Here is a 20490-nt window from a genome sequence, read left to right on the forward strand (position 1 = left end):
TGTGAGCTGTATAAAACAGACAAGATAAATACTGCATAAACGGTTTTTTTCGCTTTGTGGCTACACAAAAGTGTCTTCTGTGCGAAACTAATAATTTTTCAAACTGTAAGAATGAAAAGAATTGCAGGGAAAGCAATACCATAGACTTCTAGCTTGAACCTAACAACTGAACAATGGGCATTCCTTCGGCAAATCTCAATCCCACATGATTATCATCAATTTAAGAAGTTTGACTTTTAACCCTCTCCGGCACGCTACCTTTTTAAGTCGAAGTTTTGATTTAAAAAAAAAAAAAAAAAAAAAAAAAAACGTAGGCATTCTAATTAAACCTAGAGGAGTACACAAGTAAAATTTTGTGAAGATAGCACTTATCGTTTTAATTCTCTGGGTGTGCCCAAAGTGGCACACTGATTGAATAGAGCTTCGAAAAGAGTGCTGAAACGAGCATTGTTGTTAATGAACTGACGATGAGATGCGGAGAAACAAAGAATACACACTCTCAGCTGTCCTAGCTTATCGGTGAGCCCGGTCTGGGCACACCTTGGGTTCGCCGTTTGATTTTAGGCAAGATTTCAAGGTAAAAATTTAAAACTAATATAGAATAAGGAGATTAGCATCCGGCCAAAATAATAACATAGAAATTTCTTTTCAAACAATTCCTTTTAAACCCTAAAAAATCTGGAAGATTTCTTTGAAAATGAGGGTTTTAAAAAACTGAACATAGCTAAAATATATGGACTGGTTTATGTTGAGCTGCCATCTACTATAAATAAAGAAGGTTCAGAGTAACCTATAGTAACCTATAAATCCTTTTTCATTCAATTTTTCTGTGCGTACAGAAGGAAATTTTTAGGTGTGTTCAGATTGGACACACTGTACCGCAAAAGGTTAAAGGGTAGAATTCATTACCTTGATTTAGATGTGCAGATTTGTTATATTAAATTAATATTAACTCAGAAAATGTTAGAAACATATACCTTGAACGTTGATGCTGTAAATTATATTGAAAATAACCAACTGAGTTTTGAGATCTGTAATTACTTAATACATCGCTTTACTTCAATTATCTGCAGATATAGTTTATCAGATATCATGAACCGTAAACAATCGATAAGAGAAAAATATCGTAGGTTATTATGTTCCTAAATAATGGAAAGAACATTCTCTGAAAAAACATTGGCGTCATCGTTATCATTACCTCATAACCAACGTTAGCCCGCACGACCGATTGAAAGCAAAAGTAGCATTTATCATACTGCTTGCTTGCTAACATTATGTCACAAGGATATGAAAGTTTAATAATATTTATGAATGTTTTTACAAGTTACTAGTATAATGTTGATGAACTATGTAAACAATATTTTGTTGACAAAACCTTATATGTAGTTAATCTAATCTAAGCAATAGTTTTGAAAACGTTTAAAAATAATTAATAGATGAATACATCTACACTTTGGCTTGGATATCTTGACTTGGACATTAATACCTTGACTCAAGCAGAAAGATTAGGTGAGTTTTCTGCATTTTTTATATTAAAATAGAAATTATAATCTTTAAAAACGGAAAACTTATAGATAATAATACTTATAAGATTCTGAGACATACCTGTGGTTCATAGGATAAAATTAATGAACACTGGTAATTTTTTCATGGGTTATATTTCCAGATGAACCCACTCAGAATTATATCTGTACATCTCAACTAAGGATCCTTAATTTATAAGTTTCTATAAAATATATAAAATATATTTATATATCCTTTAGACGTCCGTATACCAAAAAAAGGTGCTTTTTAGATTTTGGATATTTAATTAATTTTCATTCATTTAAACTGTTTTATTTGTATAGCAGTTTTATTTGCATAATAAATAAAAGAAGTCAAAAAAAGATGATACATTTATGAAGAGATACTCATTTTTATTGATTAGATCGTACTAGGTTTAATTTAATGAGATGATACTCTGTATTTTAACTGATCTACGATATCATAGAAAATTTAATTCTGAAAAGTTTCTGCTATGGCTTAATAAATGAAAATTTGAAAGAAAATGAAGAAGCCAAAAGCGTTTACCTTTTCTCTTGTATCAATTTTTTTAAAAATTTCTATTGAAAACTTATAACAAATGAATACGTGTTCAGCATATACTTCGGCATGCATACTGAAGGTTTTGTTTTAGTGTATACTTTAGCATGCATATTCGACGTATAAGAATGAATGTATTGTAAACATACGAGTACGAATTAATTTTTAGTTATGATTTACAATTTAAAAATCAGTTTTAGATCCTTTTTTAATTTAATTTCTAAGCTAATTTTAGGTTTCAGTTTAGTGGAATACATTTTTAATATATCTGAATTCATATGAAATGACAGAAAATTTCGTATACCTTGAGAATATATAAAAATCAAATGTTAGCGAATTCAAGCATTTTGATAAATTTTTGATAAATTTTTTCATAAATTTTAATATTAATGTTTTAAATTTTTAAACGTGTGAAATATTTCCATCTCACATACTTCATTATAAAATAAACAAATTTAAGTATAAAATAAACAATTTATATTTCGTACTGAATTCGAGAACAGAATGCTTTTTTTGCGTGCAGTAAATAGAGACCAATACGATGATTGTTCCTACGTAGTAGCAGCTTCGCTGCCAGCCTTCGTCTGGCTTTAAAATGTACCGGAAAAACGGCTGAAGCGAAGACCAAACGTTAAATTTAAAAACTACCTAGAATTTTACTCTGCAGAACAATTTCATAAAAAAAGTTATTACGTATAACAAAATTACAATGAAATAAGCAATATCCCTTAATACAAATATTAATTATTCTAATAAATAAATTAACTAACTTCCCTTTGCAAAATCTTAAGAACTCGAATGGTATAAAGGAGGTTAAGAATTTTGTTTCCTAAAAAAATCACACAAAACTTTTTAATATCTTAAAAACAGTGAAATGGACAATAAATAACATAAAATAATACAAAAAACAAAAAATTCTGAAAAGCAAAGTATAATTAATGATATTTTATCTTATATTTTCAGGAGAAAAAAATTACAATGAAATAAGCTATATCCCTTAATACAAATATTGGTGAATCTTCGAATTATGGTAACTCGGCGATTTTTTGGCGAAAATTTGGCGACCAACCCTGCTACAGCAACCTGCTAGTTTTTTGTTTTTTTTGACGCCATTTTGTTTTCACGAAGTAAAGACATGTTTTTGTTTTTACTCAACATTTTTTCCAACAATCTGCTAGCCGAATTTCGCTTATGCTAGAACTTTTATGGAACAAAAGTGCTTAATCATGACGAAGATTAGGTGCGAAATTGTTTCTAAGTACTTATTAGCTAAAATCACGATCGGAAGTTTCCGGAAAGTAGTCGAACAAACGTGCACAGAAATTTGTTTTTACAGAGCAAATTTATATATGAAACATGTAATTAATTTTTCTCATAAAATAGAAAAATTTGCACGAAAATGCAGGAAAATTTTGTGAATCGTTGAAGTCGATAAAAAGGACATGTATGAAATTACCTGATCGCTAAAAAGTACTATGCAAGCTTTTATATCTTCAGCTTGCATATACACTTTCCAAGGATTATCTATTATAAAAGTCACCACAAAATAATCTGTGACTGGAACTGTGAACTTCTCAAATTATTATTAAAGTCTTAGCTAGTAACCTTTATCGCCTTACCAAAATGTCGCCAAACTACCTGTTACCATATTCCAAAGATTAGACCAAATATTAATTATCCTAATAAAAAAATTAACCAACTTTCCGTTGAAGGAAAAAAAATCATGCAAAACTTTTCAATATCGTACAAGCAGTGAAATAAGCAAAAAATAACATGAAAGCAACTAAAAAAACAAAATTCCGCGCAGAATTTTACTCTACAGAACAACTTTTATAAAAAAAAAAAAAAAAAAAAAAAATTAAATTAAAAAAAATCAATAAAAATGTATTATATATATATATCAAAATGACAATGAAATATGCCAATATCTTAAAAACAGTGACATAAGAAATACGATGAAAAATTGTTGCCAAACCCATATTTCTAAAAGAATGAAACTATTCAAAATGATGCGATTTCATCAAAAATCTATCAACAACAATAAGGCAGGAAAATTGTTGCCAAAATCACATTTTTAAAGATGTGAGATGTGAGAAGTGTACTCGGAAGCTTCAGCTAAAAAAAATTTATAAATACAAAATATTATCATTTTTCCATAATTCTTTTTGTAAAAGCAGTCGCAAGGATAAAAGTTTAACGTGTCCAAAAATGAAAGAAAAATAAGCTGTACATTTTTAAAAATAAACTGTTTTAGAAAAAATTGCGTTGAAAAGGTGTTAAGCTCCCTTTGTTAAATAAATTCGTATTGAATCGATTTATTGAAACACGAAATTTATTTTAAGTTCTTAAAATAGCTAAGTGCCTACGTTTCATGACGATGTGAAAATGGAGTGTGTAGAGTAAAATCTCGCTTTCCTATAGCCCATTATGTCTCATAATGACGTGATTTCGTCACAAAACATAAAATAAAAAAATTCTAATTCGAATTTCGAAACATCGTTTCGAGGTGCACTGGCTTTTGTCTATATGCACCTATGTACCAAATTTCGTAGCCGTGGGTCTATTAGGTTACGTGCAGCGCGAACGAAAGACACACACACAGACAGACTCTTTCTTTTATTATATGTAGAGATTACTCATAATAAAAGCTATAATTTTTATATTTTTCTTTGTAGCTGATGACAGAATCTAACTTTACTGTGCGCAACTTCATTATTTACTTTTGTAACAATCAACAGCTTTTCAAGTATTAAACATTTGTTTTAGATGTAATCCGAGTTTTTAGGTGAGTATTCGAAATTCTAAAACTGATCTGTTGGCTATTTTTGTCTTTTATCTAAGCTGTTTCGGTTGTTTTAAGTTCAGTTATGTATTAAAAGAGCTATAGAGATTATGACGCATTTTAACAGTTTATAGTTTCAGTATTATTTAGAAAATTTTCCAATCCTCAACAAAATGAACTATTTTATCATTATTCTTTATTTGTGGAATTTATTAAATGCTTTGCTATTTTAACGGAATGTGTAAATTGTGAAAGTATTTATGCTATTAAACGAAGAAAATTCAGTACTTTTAAATCAAATATTAATTTGCGTTTAATTTGTTACAGGATTTTGAAATAACTGTTAACGCAATTATTAAAATTACGCTGTTGGTTCTAGGTAAGTGATAAATACTTTTTCTAAACTATGTTTATTAAAAACATCTTACAAATTCTCATAGCAGTTTTTTTTTGGTACTTCGTGTTAAGGCGGCCACAGTGTAAACCTTTGGCGACATTTCAGATTTTTATGTTACATTTTGGGCGATAAGTAGCCAATTTTGGCGTCTGAATGCAATGGCCCCTTTAACACTAACACTTAACTTCCATGATTTCAGTAAACAACTATTGTTAAAATGGCCAAATAACGCTGATTTAAAACAGTTTTAAATGTTATCAGTAACAACTAAAACACTATTAACGTCTTACTGATTTCTATATTTTCTTTACATTGATGAATTAGAAGAAAAGCATAAAAATCTTATTTTCTTGTAAAACAATTTTGCTTGAGAGTGGATCTTCTCCCAATCAAGATGGTGGTTTTCAAGCTTCATGTAGTAAGCAATAAACTGGTTACGTCTTCTGTTAATAAAGTCTCTATCACATATGCTTCCACTACGCGGGACTGGACGTCGAAAGGGACATTTCTCAGAACCCGCACGTTTCCACGAAATCTACGTAGCTCGGTTGCCATTTTCACTTACTAAACAGACTTGAACGTCAAACAGTAATCGATTATCGCTTAGGTTGGGATCGCGTGATCCTTCAGAAGCAGGACTTTCGTCTGCTTGGTTGATCTCTACTCGGGACACAGCTGCACGGAACATTTTTGGCGAAGTTTCAAAATATCCCTCTTAGCCGGGACATTGTTTTCGTAGCTAGACGGGATTTCGCTTCCAGAGGAGCTGTTTCTTTCTAGGAACCCTCTCGTTTAAACCAGTGCTACCAGAATCTCGTTTCTCAGAAAAGTCCCGTCTAGCGGGGACTGTCTCTGGATGTGATAACCACTTAACTAGAAAATAATGGAGGTGGCACAACGAAGGAGCTGGCCCATCGATAGCAACCTTACTATAACTATTAAAATTAATATTAAATTAATTTTAATATTAAGTTTTTATTTCATTGCGTAAGAAATCTTAATTAATATTAAGATTTCTTACGCAATGAAACAGTTACCATTATTTTGTTGCTATTTAAAATATGATAAAATTTAAGCTAAATTTCTTTTCTTTCTTCATTTTCTTTTCTTTTTAAATAAGAAAATCGATTACCCGTTTTCTGATTGAATTAAATTTATTAATATAGATAAACATAATAATCATGCTAAAATATTATTCTGGCTGAGGTTTAATTTTAATTTTCTTTTAGGATGTGGTCCCGATATTTTAAACTAAGAAGTTCCGGGAATAAAGATAAAGGTATATCTCTAATTATAGAGAATAGCCCGAATGGGGTTTATACAGTGAAAGTGCTTCAAAGTGTACTTACAGAACATAGTGAAACTTTCAGAAAAATGGCACAAGAAGGAAAGTTTAAAAATAAAAAGAAAATAAAGCTTGATCAGGTGACCATAACAGCACTGCATAAAATACTTGAGTAAGTATAAATTATATTACTTAGCTTCACTGAATTAAAATATCTAATATATTATTACAAATAATGCCCACGAATCATGTAAAAATGACAAAAGTCCAATTCAGATTCTTTTTGATAAATTTACTTTAATGTTTTTAAAATTTTCAATAAGTTTCATATCAATTATATGTTCTTTCGTATAATTATCTGACTTTGGTGATTTCTTATTTACCGTATCGGATATAGATTCACAGTAAGTTTTTTACATTTACTCAAAATTCAGCATAGTAGATCGTAAATTGTTCAGAAGCCAAATGTGGTTAATTTATTAAACTGGGGTATCCAAGTTTATTTAAACATCAAATAAAATTCAGAAATTCAGAAAATGGGAAATAAACACTGGTGCACTGAACATTTAATTCTGCATATCGAAGTTAAGCACAATATTTCTTTAAACTTGGTTAAAGAATAATTTTTTCTGGTACTATTCAGTTTTGAGGGCCGTAAAAAAATTGCAGCGAAAATGTATGCGCAAACGCGCCCATTTAATAGCGTGCCAAATTTAGCGTACGCGCTGATTTCAGATTGCGTAAGTTTATACAGTTCTATATTTCTTAAGATGCCATTTAAATACTAGTTTAATTTTTAAATCTTTTTTTTTTTTTTTTTTAGATCCTTTTTTGCTATACTATAGATTTAACAATTTTGGAATTGCCCATGACGAAAAGTCTGCGATAGAAATTTTGTAAAGTGCAGAATCACCCACTGCTTGACGCGTTTTTAAGAATTGCACATACTCGGTATCCATGTACACACCGACTTATTTTCATTTAAAAAAAAATCCCGGAATTGCACAAAAATGGCCCTGCGCACACCCTTGACTTTATCTATGTACACATTGACCTACTGACACTTAAAAAGTGAAAGAAAATTGACAAAAATCCAATTTTTTTTTTACCCTTGTAAAAAGCGGCAAACAAATAAGTGGGCGATTCTGCACTTTACCGAGAATGTTTTCAAAGAAAAGGCATCATTTGTTATAGAAAATTATGTTTGAACAAGCAACGAGATGACATTATGCTTTAGCGATAACTCGGTAGCGAAATAGCGATGCAGGCATCCATTCAGTTATGTTTAGCAATTTTTATATACTAAATTATAATAATGATCTGAATAGTTATTTACTTTTATGCTTCCATTCAGTCATGTTTAGCCTTTTATATATAAATTATAACAATAAAAAAGTATTATATGAAATTAATCTTTCATTTAAATTAAAACATCAATCTTAGATAGTTATTTACTATTATACTTCCTTTCTTGCGTTAGGGTTGCCGTAATTATTTTTGGAAGCACTGGCATCAACAAAAGTTTGGCGATTTTTTACGGCCCTCAAAACCGAATAGTACCATTTTTATTTATCTTCAAGAGATATTGTTTTAAAGACCTAAGTACTATTTTAGATTATTCATTTTTCAAAGGAAAGAGAGTTGAGTAAACGAGCCAGTTCCCTTGGAAAATCTTTCATGAAGGCATCCTTTCCCTTACACAGATAAACCTAAAGATAGCTTTGCCGTAATCAAATAAACGAAACCTGTCCAAACTAACGAAAAGAGAGAGATTTTCTCTGTTTGAATTACATTAATAACGGCTTTAATGTTTACGCCATTCATTTCTCTTAAAAGTCTCCATTCTTTTTCAGACGCAGTTAAGTAATTTCGAGGATAACGAACTGGTTTAAACTATATTGAGATTGCTCTCTTGACGACTGTTAATTTCTGATGATTAAAAATATCCAAACGTTTTATGCACAGTTAAATGTTAATTTTGGAAAGAAAGAAACTATCTAAACTTTATTCTTACCTTCCCGACTATATAAAAATACCTTGGCGTTTCAAAAAATATCAAAATTTATCAGTACGTAAATTTTATCATCGGTTGTCTTAAAAAAAGCAAAACACTTTAAAATCTATAACATGATCAACATTAAATTAAATGTAGAATTTTTAATTTATAAGACACAAGCTAGACGTACACTAATCTAATTTTGATTTGTCAGCATATATACATCATGTAATTTAATTTAATTAAAAAAATTCTTCGCTCATAAACATTAGACAAAATTCCTAAATGATTTATTTTTACTATAAAGGCACATATTTTATATACTAGAAAGCTATATTATTATTACTAGAAATTTAAAAAGTAAAAGCTATATTTTTTTATTACTAGAAAGCCCGGCGGTCATACGAAATGACCACTGTTCTAGATATTATAAATTGTAATTAAAAGGATTTGTGCAAATGTGTCTGCTAATTTAAACTGAATTAACCAGGGCAGGCGGCGAGGACGCACCTATGCTTACTGCCCCACGGGGTTTTCCCCTTCTACTTGCTTAATTGCTTAAAGTAGAGTACAATGAACGAAACCACTGGCGGTACATTTCTTAAGAGCCCACCGCTAGCTCAATCAATAAAGGTGATTTAAATAATGAAATGTTAATTCACATGTCAAAGATCTCTTTGTACACAACATTTCTTGTGTAGATCTTTCCATCATTTTTAAGCTCGCCTTGCAGAGGACCATCCAATATTTTTAATATTACGTCCGTTCTTTCACGAACTTTTGAACATGCAACATAAAGTTGACCGTGTCCAAATACAGACTCAGGTAAAAAAAATGCCAACACGCTTAAGCGTTTGGCCCTGAGACTTATGAATGGTCATAGCAAAGCTAAGTTTTACAGGAAATTGTCTACGTCTCAATTGAAACGGCAACCCTGTGCCGTGGCAACTTCACCCCCATCGGCTAGTACAGTTACGCAAGCAACCAATAAACTATCGGCGACAAACAAACACTTAAGCCGCATATATATATATGGGGAGAAGTAACATCATCTCCTCCGAAACGACTGGCTCTCGGGCTTAGCGAAGCACACCGTTGGATTTCGCAGGTCCGTGACACGCCATTTTGACCATTCGCTTCTTTTTGGGACTTTAATTAGCCGAGATATTAATTAAAAACTAATTTTCCCCTACATTTTCCACTTTCTTTCTTGGATTTTCCCTATTAGAGGGATTTGGATACGGGCCAAATTCTTTTTTCTCTATCTACGGAACGGCGCCGGATTGAAATTCGAGACGCTTATCCTCGGATTCCAAAACATTCTCCGAATCCATCGATACCGTTCTCATATTCGTACGACTTTAATCGGTTGATATATTAATTAAAAACTGCGGAAACGCTAATTTCCGCGCTCATTTTTTTGAGTGGCAACAATAAACTATCGGCGACACACACTTTAGTCGCTTATATATATATAAAGATAACTGCTGCTCTTAAGTTAATATTAAACTATACTTATTGAAAGTGGAAATTTCCAATTCTTCATAGTTTTTAAATCTTAAGCATATAAAATTTCAACAACAAAATTCCTTTTATTTTATTTCTTATTATTTGAATTACACCATACTAGATCCCAAGGATTTCATTATGTAGTATTTGCATCATTTATCAGTTGTTAAGCAATAGTTAAGCTATGAAGATACTGGAGAAATCGAACAACAAGTATCAGCTTAATATTTGTAGAATTTACAGGACTAGTTTCGATGGTTTAACTATAGAGCCATCTTCCTCAGCTACCTAAGTGCAAAAGACTAAAACATAATTTCCTTAAAGGCTGAAGGTAAAGATGGATTGGCATGAAGGTCTTTAACTAGAACAGAAAGATCTTTTGAATGTGAAACGCCTCTAGAAAATCTAATTCGGCAATTTAAGATGATTTTCGAATAATTTCGGCTACAGAAAAATGGAAAGTGTGATTTTATGACCAACAGTTCTGGACAACAGAGGATTTTTATGTTTTCTTTTTCTTAACATATGCTCCATGTTCTTGCGAAATTTTAAGGCTGTCTTAGTTGACCAATGTAAAATAAACCACACTGGCAAGAAATCCTGTAAATACCCCAGGAATTGATATGCGGAAACGGGTCCTTAACTATGAAACTGGGAACATTATTGATAGGAGAAAACACAACCGAAAGTTAAATTTCTCTAAAAGACATGCAGTTTTGTAGCTAATCGTTGGAAAGAAAGGAATGACAAATTAAAGAAAGGAAGGAAAAAAAAAAAAAAAAAAAAAAAAAAAAAAAAAAAAAAAAACCTCCTTTCTTTTTTAGTTAACGACCGTAATTCCAATCCATCTTTACCTTCAGCCCTTAAGAAAATTATGTTTTAGTTTCTTATTTTATCAATAGATGGTGGCAGTAGCTAACTTCTTTCCAGCCATTCTTATCTTATCTCGTTCATTTTCACTTAGGCAGCTGAGGAAGAAGGTTCTGTAGTTAAATCAAGGAAACTAGTCCTGAAACATTTACAAATATTACGCTGATTCTTGTTGTTTTGACTTTTCGAATAATCATTATTCGGCGTGTCATTTTAACCTAAATTATGAAGCTATTACCAATGTTTCTCAAGAATTATATCATCATATCAGTTATTTTATTCAATTACGGAGCAGACGCGCATTAATGAGAAAATAGAATGTATATTTATGTTATTGTAATAAATAACACTTAAAGTTCTAAAGTAGTTCTAAAGCAGATTTCTTACGCAATTATTCACTTAAAATTGTAGTAATTCCTTTGAATCATATGTGGTTTTGGTACGTGACTCAATTTTTAACAGCCTAGTGCTTTGCCATGATCAGATAAACCAAACCAAACCATACCAGTTTTTAAGATGCCTATTAAAGATAAAATGCCACTTTCATTAATACTATAGTACCTTTTACGTAATAAAAATGTAATTATACACAGATATGCAAATATTATTATTACGTTTCATTAAAAAGGGAAAATATTTATATAACTGATATTCATAATGTTATAGACAAACTAGATAAAATAACGAAGAATATTTCCATTTAAAACAAATATGTTTATTTTGTACATGAAATCGAAAGCAACGGAAGAAATGAAAGAAACAAATGTGAAAGCATAATGAAATAAAAATGGAGAAATGCATATAAGCAATCATATGCGTCTGTTTATATGCCATCAGAAATCAACTATTGTGAATTATTCGCAGCAATCAGATGATCTGTTTAAACCTGAAATCAACTATTGTGAATTATTCGCAGCAATCAGATGATCTGTTTAAACCTGAAATCAACTATTGTGAATTATTCGCAGCAATCAGATGATCTGTTTAAACCTGAAATCAACTATTGTGAATTATTCGCAGCAATCAGATGATCTGTTTAAACCTGAAACGTTCTAGTTGATGAGAAAGAGTATTCTATTCCATATTTATGAGCAAAGGAGAGAAAATTTCTGCAGCAAAAAGTTCGCTCCCTTTCACGGACGAAACAAATTCCTTAATACTCAGCAAAGAGCACACACAGTTGCTCTTTGCTGGATTAGCAAAGCTTCATTCTGAGTAGATTGGATTATAGGATTAATGGAGGGATAAAAGTACGAGTCTCTTTTATTCCGTTTATTATAAAAGTTTATTTTAGACTTTTAATCCGTGTAGAGGTGAGGACGCTCATGCGTTAATGCGAAAGAGCTGATACTGAGTCTAAGGAGGGTTTAGGAGGATGGGAAATAAAAATATGCAGCTACCGAAATGCAAAGAAATGGCGAAAACAACGGTTAATAAATACCCACTTGGGTAGTGGCGCTATCTCTCGTGAGTTAAAAGCGTTCTTTGCGAACAAAACGCTGTATTATTTATAGGTCATTTAACATGTAAGAATTATATTTGTTAAGGCAAATGTACACAGGAGAAAGGATAAAAAATGTTAACAAATGTTAGTTTTAAGAATTTTTTATTTTGAATGCATAAACATTTTAATATCGTTTAAAATTTTGTAAAACGCCAATCAATAAAGCCAATGAATTTGTAAAGACATTAATTTAAAAATTTACTATGCTTTCACAGTTCAACCTCCTGATTCTCCGGTTCATATCACATGATCCCGAGTGATCTCATCACACGTAAACTACGCTGCAAAAATCTAATTCTCTCAGTACTTATCTACATAAATGTCAAGTTAAATCTTAATTTGGAATACAAGTTTAAATGTAAGAATTATTTCAATTCGTACGAATAACTAACTCAGAAATTATGTAAAACCGCAGTGCTTGACTTCGTTAGTGCATCCTCATTAGAATTGGTGACTCTTTGCTATATTTTTGCCTTCGGGTGAGCGATGTGATTGCATCCTAATTGATTTAATTACCGCGAATGGCCTCAGGGTATAAAATTGAAGTATTTGGTAAAAATCCTATGTAATTGTATGCCAGTATTGAAGGAAACAGTCAATCTGTTAAGAAATGGCTGCCATTTGTTTAGAAAATGAGGCGAAAAAAATTACCAGCGAGGATATTCCGTTTGGCATCAGTTATACCATTATTGGCGACTTTATCGCCTGCGCCGGCAAAACGGAAAAGTACCGTACTTTTTATACTATTAATGCAGTTAGAAAGGTGACTCTGAATAAAAATGCAGTGATATACAATTGAAAAAATAATATCTGTACTTTCAGTAAAGATAGAAATAATTCAAAGTTAAAGTATCAGGTGTAAATATGAAGCATCCAGGGCTCTAGTGTAGAATTGGGTGCCTATTCGATTACCGACAATTTTTTTATTAAATTTTGGCAATGAAACTTCACTTCTGGTTACCATGATAGTTGTAACTTTGTTTTAGTTTCCTGATTTTATTTAAATGAAAATAGATTGATGTGTGCATGGACAAATTTAAGGCAGTGCTCAATGCCTAGTTTGTGCAATTCTAGGATGTTTTTTTAAGAAACCAGATCGATGTGTACATGGCCACAGAGTTTGTGCAATTCTTTGACTTCTTATTTTGGTTTTGTGTAGCGGCCATCTTGAAATTGTGCCTTCCTGGCGTCGATCTTGGCGTCAAAAAAGAATCGCCAAAAAACAAGAGGCACCCAGTTGTAAACTTTTACCGCATCCAGTTTCTCTGTTAAGGCTGCGAAGTTGTCAGCTGGTTTAAGTGCTTATTACAAACTGAAATATAAGAAATCAACTAGCGATGACAATTTTAAAACTTGAAGATTAAATTGTACAAGACGGGCGTAAACAAAGCGGAAAGAACGAGCAGATTAAAATTTGTATTTTTTATTTTTAAGCACCATAACACCTTTCAAGCTGCTTAAGTTTCATTGCTGTGTTTCGTCCTGATGGCTATGAATGTCGTATTGTCTTTTTCTTATTTCTGGTTTATTAGCAATGCAAACTCATCTTCAGAGTTACCATCTATACCATTCTGATTTATAAGCTGTGCTTTTATTTACATTTCTGTGTTATTAATGGAGCTTTCTTAAGTTTAAGAGAAAGAACTTTAATGAATTAGAAACAGAGGTTTATGAATTTATAAGTTAAATATCACCGAAATTCTTTCCTGAAATTTACTCTTCATTCAACAAAAGAATATACAGTTAGAAGATAAAATTCCTATTGTGCGGCTATGTTTATGCCTTTTAAGTTAACATTTTGAATTCCAGAGAGATTAATCTGTGATATCGCTATCTAAATTAATTTGATCTAGCTCCATTTTTACTAAATTTCTTCATTATTCTTTTCAACTGGCAATGTTATTTGAAAATTTCAACATTTTTGTCATTAAAATCTCCTCTTAAATATATGAAAAATTTTATTATCCCGGATATTTTGCTTTGAAGTTGTTTGATTAGTTGTCCGATTATTTGACTCTGTCTATAATGTTTTTAAGTTTATTCAAAATTGCTTGGCTCTACATTTTTTTTGGGCTTTGTACTAGGACAGTGGTGCCCAACCTTTGGCCTATCGGGAGCACATTTCCAAAACATCAACATTTTTGTTAAACATATTTCCAATCTTATGTGATACATCTGAAATATTGATTCCGGCAAGTGGGTTTGAGATGAATAATAATATTGGTTGAACTTTATGGAAATCAGAGAAGCGGAGTTCAAAATTATTTTTCAGTGCATTTAGGTTTTCCGAGTATTTCTCTGTTTCAATTTCCTTGTGGTTATTAATATGGCTTGATAAATTCTGAAAATGGGTGAAATTTTTTCTTTCATCTGATTTATCCACAAATTTAACTTTATCTGAAAAGCAGTTAGAGTCCCAGTCAATTTAAAATGGGTTTTTATTTTTCCCTGGAGATCTTCGTTTTGTTCAGTTTAGCTGTTATATCCGTGAGAAAATACAGATCGGATAACCAATTATCATCTTCCAATTCTTTATAACTTTCGTTTCCGGATTCACAAAACTGCTTTATTGGCGAAAGAAGTTCTACAAATCATTGAAGTACTTTTACCCTGCTGAGCCATCTAACATCGGATTGAAGCAATAAGATTCCATGTTAACTATCAAGTTCATCAGTCAGCAAACAGTTATTTTATAACATCTTGCAAGATATCTCATATGAGTATAAATGCTTACCATATTTTAACATTTAACAAATATAACTGAATGGTTATTTTTAAAATATTTTTGTTCATAGTACCTAATCGGGCTGGCGAGCACATACATAACGATCGGCGAGCACATTTATGGTCGCGAGTACAAGGTTGGGCACCGCTGTACTAGGCTAACTTAAGATTTAAATTGAAATTTTACTCAGATAACCTATTTTTGTTATGAAGTCACGACACCAATGTTCTGTTACTACCTCCTCTTAGAGAGGAAAACTAATGCAGAAACAGACAGGTGAAACCGTAACTAACTTAATATCAACTGAGAAACTAAACTCTTAAGATTTTGCTAATTAAAGCCACACTTTTAGTTATCGTATAGGTAAAACGGTAATGCATTGCGTTGTGAAAATGCATCCGGGACCGCGCCGTGAGAGGATCGAATAAATAACATGTAAAATCTATATATATATATATATATAAGAAAAACACATAAAAGATATAAAGAAAACATAAGTAATAGGTTTCCAGATTAAATACCAGTTTATTCAAATTCCTCACAATTAAAATTAAATCTTATCCTAATCAGAGAGTCAAATTTCTTATTTTTGTTACAGTTTCAATTTGCTTATTTTAGACACAGGGGAATTCTTCAATTTGTCATTTACCTTTGTTACATTTAAATTCATGATTTGCAAATCTATTACATGACTAATTTCTAAGAGGTTAAAAAAAACATATTATTTGCAATTCACATATGTTCTAAGGAAGATTACACAAACAACTTAAATTATTACATCCTAATTCATATAAAAACTTTAAGGTTTGTCTCGGTAAATTAAGAAGGGGAAAGGGAAACAATTGAAAGCCTGAGAAGATTCGACGTTGTTTTTACATTCCAAGGAAGTTGTTGAAATCTTACTTAAAGTTCAAACACAAAAAAATAAAACTTATCTTGGGTGGACGTCTTGAAGTGGAGGATTCGTATCCTAATAAGCGTTGGCGTCGGCGGCGCTGATCCACGTTTACAAATGGAAGTTTCAGAGGACATCGTCCTGTCCTGGCACTATTGGCGAAACACACACGGCAGGTAACTGGTTTTCACGAAGCAATTTTCACTCTGGAAAACAGAAACAGGAGCACTGCTGCCCAGCACGGCCGTCCGCCTGGTCTTTCCGCTTCGAAAAATCGGGCCACAAGTCTTAATCCTGAAAGTCTTAAATCACTCGCCCGGGTTCAATTTCGCCTTTTAGCCAGAACGCGGCAGGGGAGCATGTTTGCGGAAACGTTTCACTAGGCAATTACAGCTCGCCTTCTATCGCTCATCCCAAGAGCAAGCTCGAAGTTACAATCTTAGCCCAAAAGTAAGTAAGTCCACCCAGTAAGTGATTCCAAGAGTAAGTGATTCAAACTCGAATTTTCTTCGTCTCCTTCACAAACGCGGGCTCCCACTATGGCTTCAATTATCGCCCCCTTAATTTTGGCAAAATTTGCGTTTCAACCCCTGAATGCGGAAATAAGGGCGTGCGCGCTTCTCCTTCACCTAGCCAACAACCGGACCTTCCGATCCCCAAAACCTGAATGACTTCCATCGAAGGTTAAGTGGCAACCTCTGACCCTTCTGTCACGTACTTCCTGTCCTAAGTTCAACTGCACAATGAAATTTCTTCTAGAACATTCTAAAGGACAAAGCGCGCGAAATCATGACTTAGCCAAATTGCCTCCCTTTCCCTGCTTTTTTTCACAAAGAATCAAAGCTTGGACAAAAATTGCAAATAAAGGAAAATAAATAATATTCTTTAAATTAAATAATATTCTCAGAAGCATCTGTTTCTCCCCAAAATTAAAGCATTAAAATAAATAATTCAGAATCAAATAAAATTAAGATTTCCTTAAATCAGAAAATCATTCACCTAGTTTTTATAACGCGATCAGACAATTCTCTATACGGCATTTTTAACCATACTAAAGCGAAACATTTCTGTAAGAATGCCATGTTATGAGAACTGCCGGCAGGAAGGATATAGCGTATTCATTTATTGTTATTAACTAATTATTGTATTTTAATGAGCTTTACTGCCTTTATCGATTTCCGTTTTCCTGCCAGAATGCTCATTTCTAGTTTATTCCTAGTTCTAGTATTCAAATGAGGTAGAAAAGAGGTATTTAAAGGAAGGTTTTAGATGATAGAATTAAAATGTGTTTCGCCTGCTGAAGGTCCCGTTTTCTTGAAAGAAGTTTATCTTGCATTATTCGCGCCATTAAGCGTTTCACGCCGATATCAGGTCTTAGCCAACTTGTGCACCTCGTGTCTGTCTGTCTTTGGCTATATAACAATTTACTTAGTTAAATTCGTTACTTTTGATTTATGGCATAAATTCTGGCTAATTCTGTGAAGATTGTGGCACAAGCTGTGCCTTTTGCTAATTTACCGATTCTAATAAAAGGGTGTTTTACAGCTTTTCCAGGTCTGTGTTGAGCTTTTCCAATACATAGCAAGAAATCGCTTAAGTCTTTCTGAGTTCTCACTCAGTTTATGTTACTAAAAAGGATGAGGCTCTACAAAGAATACAAAGTTTTCGTCTGTAGGACTTTCCTTCACGAGAACGTTTCATACAACACGCAACGTGGAAACAGTCTTCAAATGGAAATTATTTTATGGAAAATTTTTTTAAAAAATGCATGTTATTTTATATAAGTTTAAACTTGCGACTGATTTCTCCCCCAGTTTTTTTGTAAATTTAACTCCCTCTTCGGGGGTCGACGTAGAGAACTCTGCGAAGCTATTGGCTAGAATCTGTACCTAGGCGGTCTCGACCACGGGTATATACAAATCATGAACCTAGTGGTTCTACGCTACGGAAAAATCACTTATTGGCCGGCCCAGGGTCTGACAGGTCCTAGAGCAGATGGCTCTCCTAAACCGAGGTTTACTAGAGCCGGGACATGTCCCTTTGCGACAGGCAGCCCGAGCGACTGCCAGGTAGCAAATCATAGTCAATGATTGGCATCGCATAAGACATTACCCAACTCATTTGTAGAGGTACATTGCCCAGCCCCGGGACCCTGGGTAATGTCCCTCTGTGACAGGCAGCCCGAGAGACTGGCAGGTAGCTAATCATAGTCAACGACCGGCATCGCAAAAGACATTACGCAACCCATTCGCAGAGGGACATAGCCCAACCCCGGGACGCTGGGTAATGCCCCCTTGCGACAGGCAGCCCGAGCGACTGGCAGGTAGCAAATCATAGTCAACGACCGGCATCGCAAAACTGATGCATCCTTCTCTTCAAGATGCAAAGGCGGAGGTTGAACCTCTGTGGCTGGTTCTAAGGGGCAAGGGGACTCACAGTGCGGTTAAGTCTCGCGGAGTGAGGAATGCCCATATCTTGCTATTGTTGTTGTTGTATATTTAACTTTATCTCTTAAAATACACACCATAAAAACTATATGAGGTAAACTTCAGAAATAACAAGGTATATTAACCTTTTGTCTAGCAATCAATTTTTATTGTAATAGAATAAAAATATCTAGTGAATACAGGTTAAAGGTTTTAATTTGACGTTCACTTTCAGGTACATGGAAACCGAAACTGTTACTTTTGAAAATCACACTGAAACACTGGAAACTCTTACTGCAGCTCTTACGTATCAGATACAAGCCATGCAGACAATTTGTGTTAATAATCTAATAACAATACTGGAAACGAGTAACGTCTGCGAAATCTATGACTACGCTTCTAGCTACCATTTAAACGAACTTGAATTTCACTGCCTGAAGCTGATTGACAAACATGCAGAAGATGTCTTGAAATCGAGAGGATTCATGACGCTGCCAAAAGCAACAGTTCTGAACATCATTAAAAGGAACAGTTTAAATATAAATTCAGAAATAAGCGTATTCCAAGCCGTACTTGGTTGGGGATTTAACTATTGCCACAGGAGAAGTATAAGTTCAGATGATACCCAGAAGTTTATACAGGATCACAAAACTTTATTCGAGAATGTTCGGTTTCTGAATATGTCGAAGGAGGAACTAAAAGGTCCAGAAGTCGAAAAGCATTATAAATTGATATGCGCCGAAGAACATTTGAGTAAAAGAAAGTCCATGTTGGAATCTGAAGCTAAACCCAGGTCTACAACACTGGATTCTTCAGGAGCAATACCGAGACAATATGCTACTCATTACTTCTACGAACTCGACATCTACGAAACGGACCAACAGCCGGTAAAAAATGGCGAAGTATTTTGCATAAGCATTGAGATTCTCAAGGGAAAAGTATTTTTAACCTCTGTAACTCTCGCACTGGAAACATTTGCAGCCACAAAGAACACAGCATGTCTATATGTTGTTTCCACAGCAACTAATGTGTTAACAAATGAGCAGAAAACAGCAAGGGGTACTTTCATGAATACTAGTGAAGAAGCGTTACTGGAATTTCCCAACCCTTTAATGGCAAAAGAGTCCGAAAGAATAGATATAGCTCTTAAGGTTAAGAGAGCAGAGAATATTTGCCCAATGATGATAAAGAAAGATGTTCAAATAGCCGTGTCAGAAACCAAAGAAGTGGCGATGAAAGTGATTCCTTCAATTGCGTCAGATGAATGTCTGGAAGGAGAAAGGTGCATATTTAAAGAAATTGTTTATTTTTATTGAACGATTTAAATATCAAAAACTTTGATTTGAGATTTAAAACATACTTACATCATGTAGTATCATTAGTGTACAACATTTATACATATAGTATTGAAAAAGTATTTCCCGTTATATATTATTTTTTATCTTATAAGTTTAATAAATTTTCGAATTCTGTAAATCATGCTTCCTTGTAATTTTTTTGAATAAAGCTTATAAAATATAATTTCCGAGTTTCACAAACAATTTTACTAGTATAAAATGAATTAAAAATTTAATTGCTCGGGCAAGTCAAAGCTTGTAGTTATTAAATCCGGTCTTTGCTTAAATAGATTTTTTTTATTAAAATACGTATAAGGTACTTCTCCCGCCTTCTTAGTACGCCTCCGTAGTGTAGTGGTCTGCACTCTGGGCGCGTATTCCAGAGGTCCGCGGTCCGATTCCCGGCGAGGGCGTTGCCCATTTTTCCATCTCTACTTCTTCCAAAAAATACCTAATGACACTACAGTGGCGCCCGAACTATAAGGGTGGTGGATGATGATTCTCCACACTCAGGATTTGGCGATTGGGTCCCCTAAAATCCCCAGTCGCCCTTTAAAAGGGGGTGTATATAAGGTATTTCTCCCGCCTTCTTAGCACCCTTCGTAGCGTAGCGGTCTGCACTCTGGGCGTAGTAGTGTAGCAGTGCTCGTTTAGTGGGGGTAGTAGCGTTCGTAGTGTAGTG

General features: G+C 33.2%; 1 protein-coding gene across 2 annotated transcripts; it reads left to right on the forward strand.

The window, feature by feature from the left end:
* Positions 1 to 1172: 1172 nt before the first annotated feature.
* On the forward strand, positions 1173 to 19926 carry LOC118181645 (uncharacterized). 2 transcript variants are annotated; one of them, XM_035350817.2, is made up of 5 exons: positions 1174 to 1509; positions 4758 to 4867; positions 5192 to 5243; positions 6491 to 6718; positions 18707 to 19926. In XM_035350817.2, the coding sequence occupies exons 4-5, from the start codon at positions 6492 to 6494 to the stop codon at positions 19785 to 19787; spliced, it is 1308 nt and encodes a 435-aa protein (XP_035206708.2). In that variant the 5' UTR covers positions 1174 to 1509; positions 4758 to 4867; positions 5192 to 5243; position 6491; the 3' UTR covers positions 19788 to 19926. The 2 variants fall into 2 exon arrangements, with proteins under 2 accessions (XP_035206709.2, XP_035206708.2); XM_035350818.2 differs by lacking the exon at positions 4758 to 4867 and having other exon boundaries at positions 1173 to 1509.
* The last annotated feature ends 564 nt before the right edge of the window (positions 19927 to 20490 follow it).

This window comes from Stegodyphus dumicola, chromosome 10 (genome assembly GCF_044657685.1).
Source record: "Stegodyphus dumicola isolate Sdum_Otavi_A_Nest chromosome 10, ASM4465768v1".
Classification (NCBI taxonomy): Eukaryota; Metazoa; Arthropoda; class Arachnida; order Araneae; family Eresidae; genus Stegodyphus; species Stegodyphus dumicola.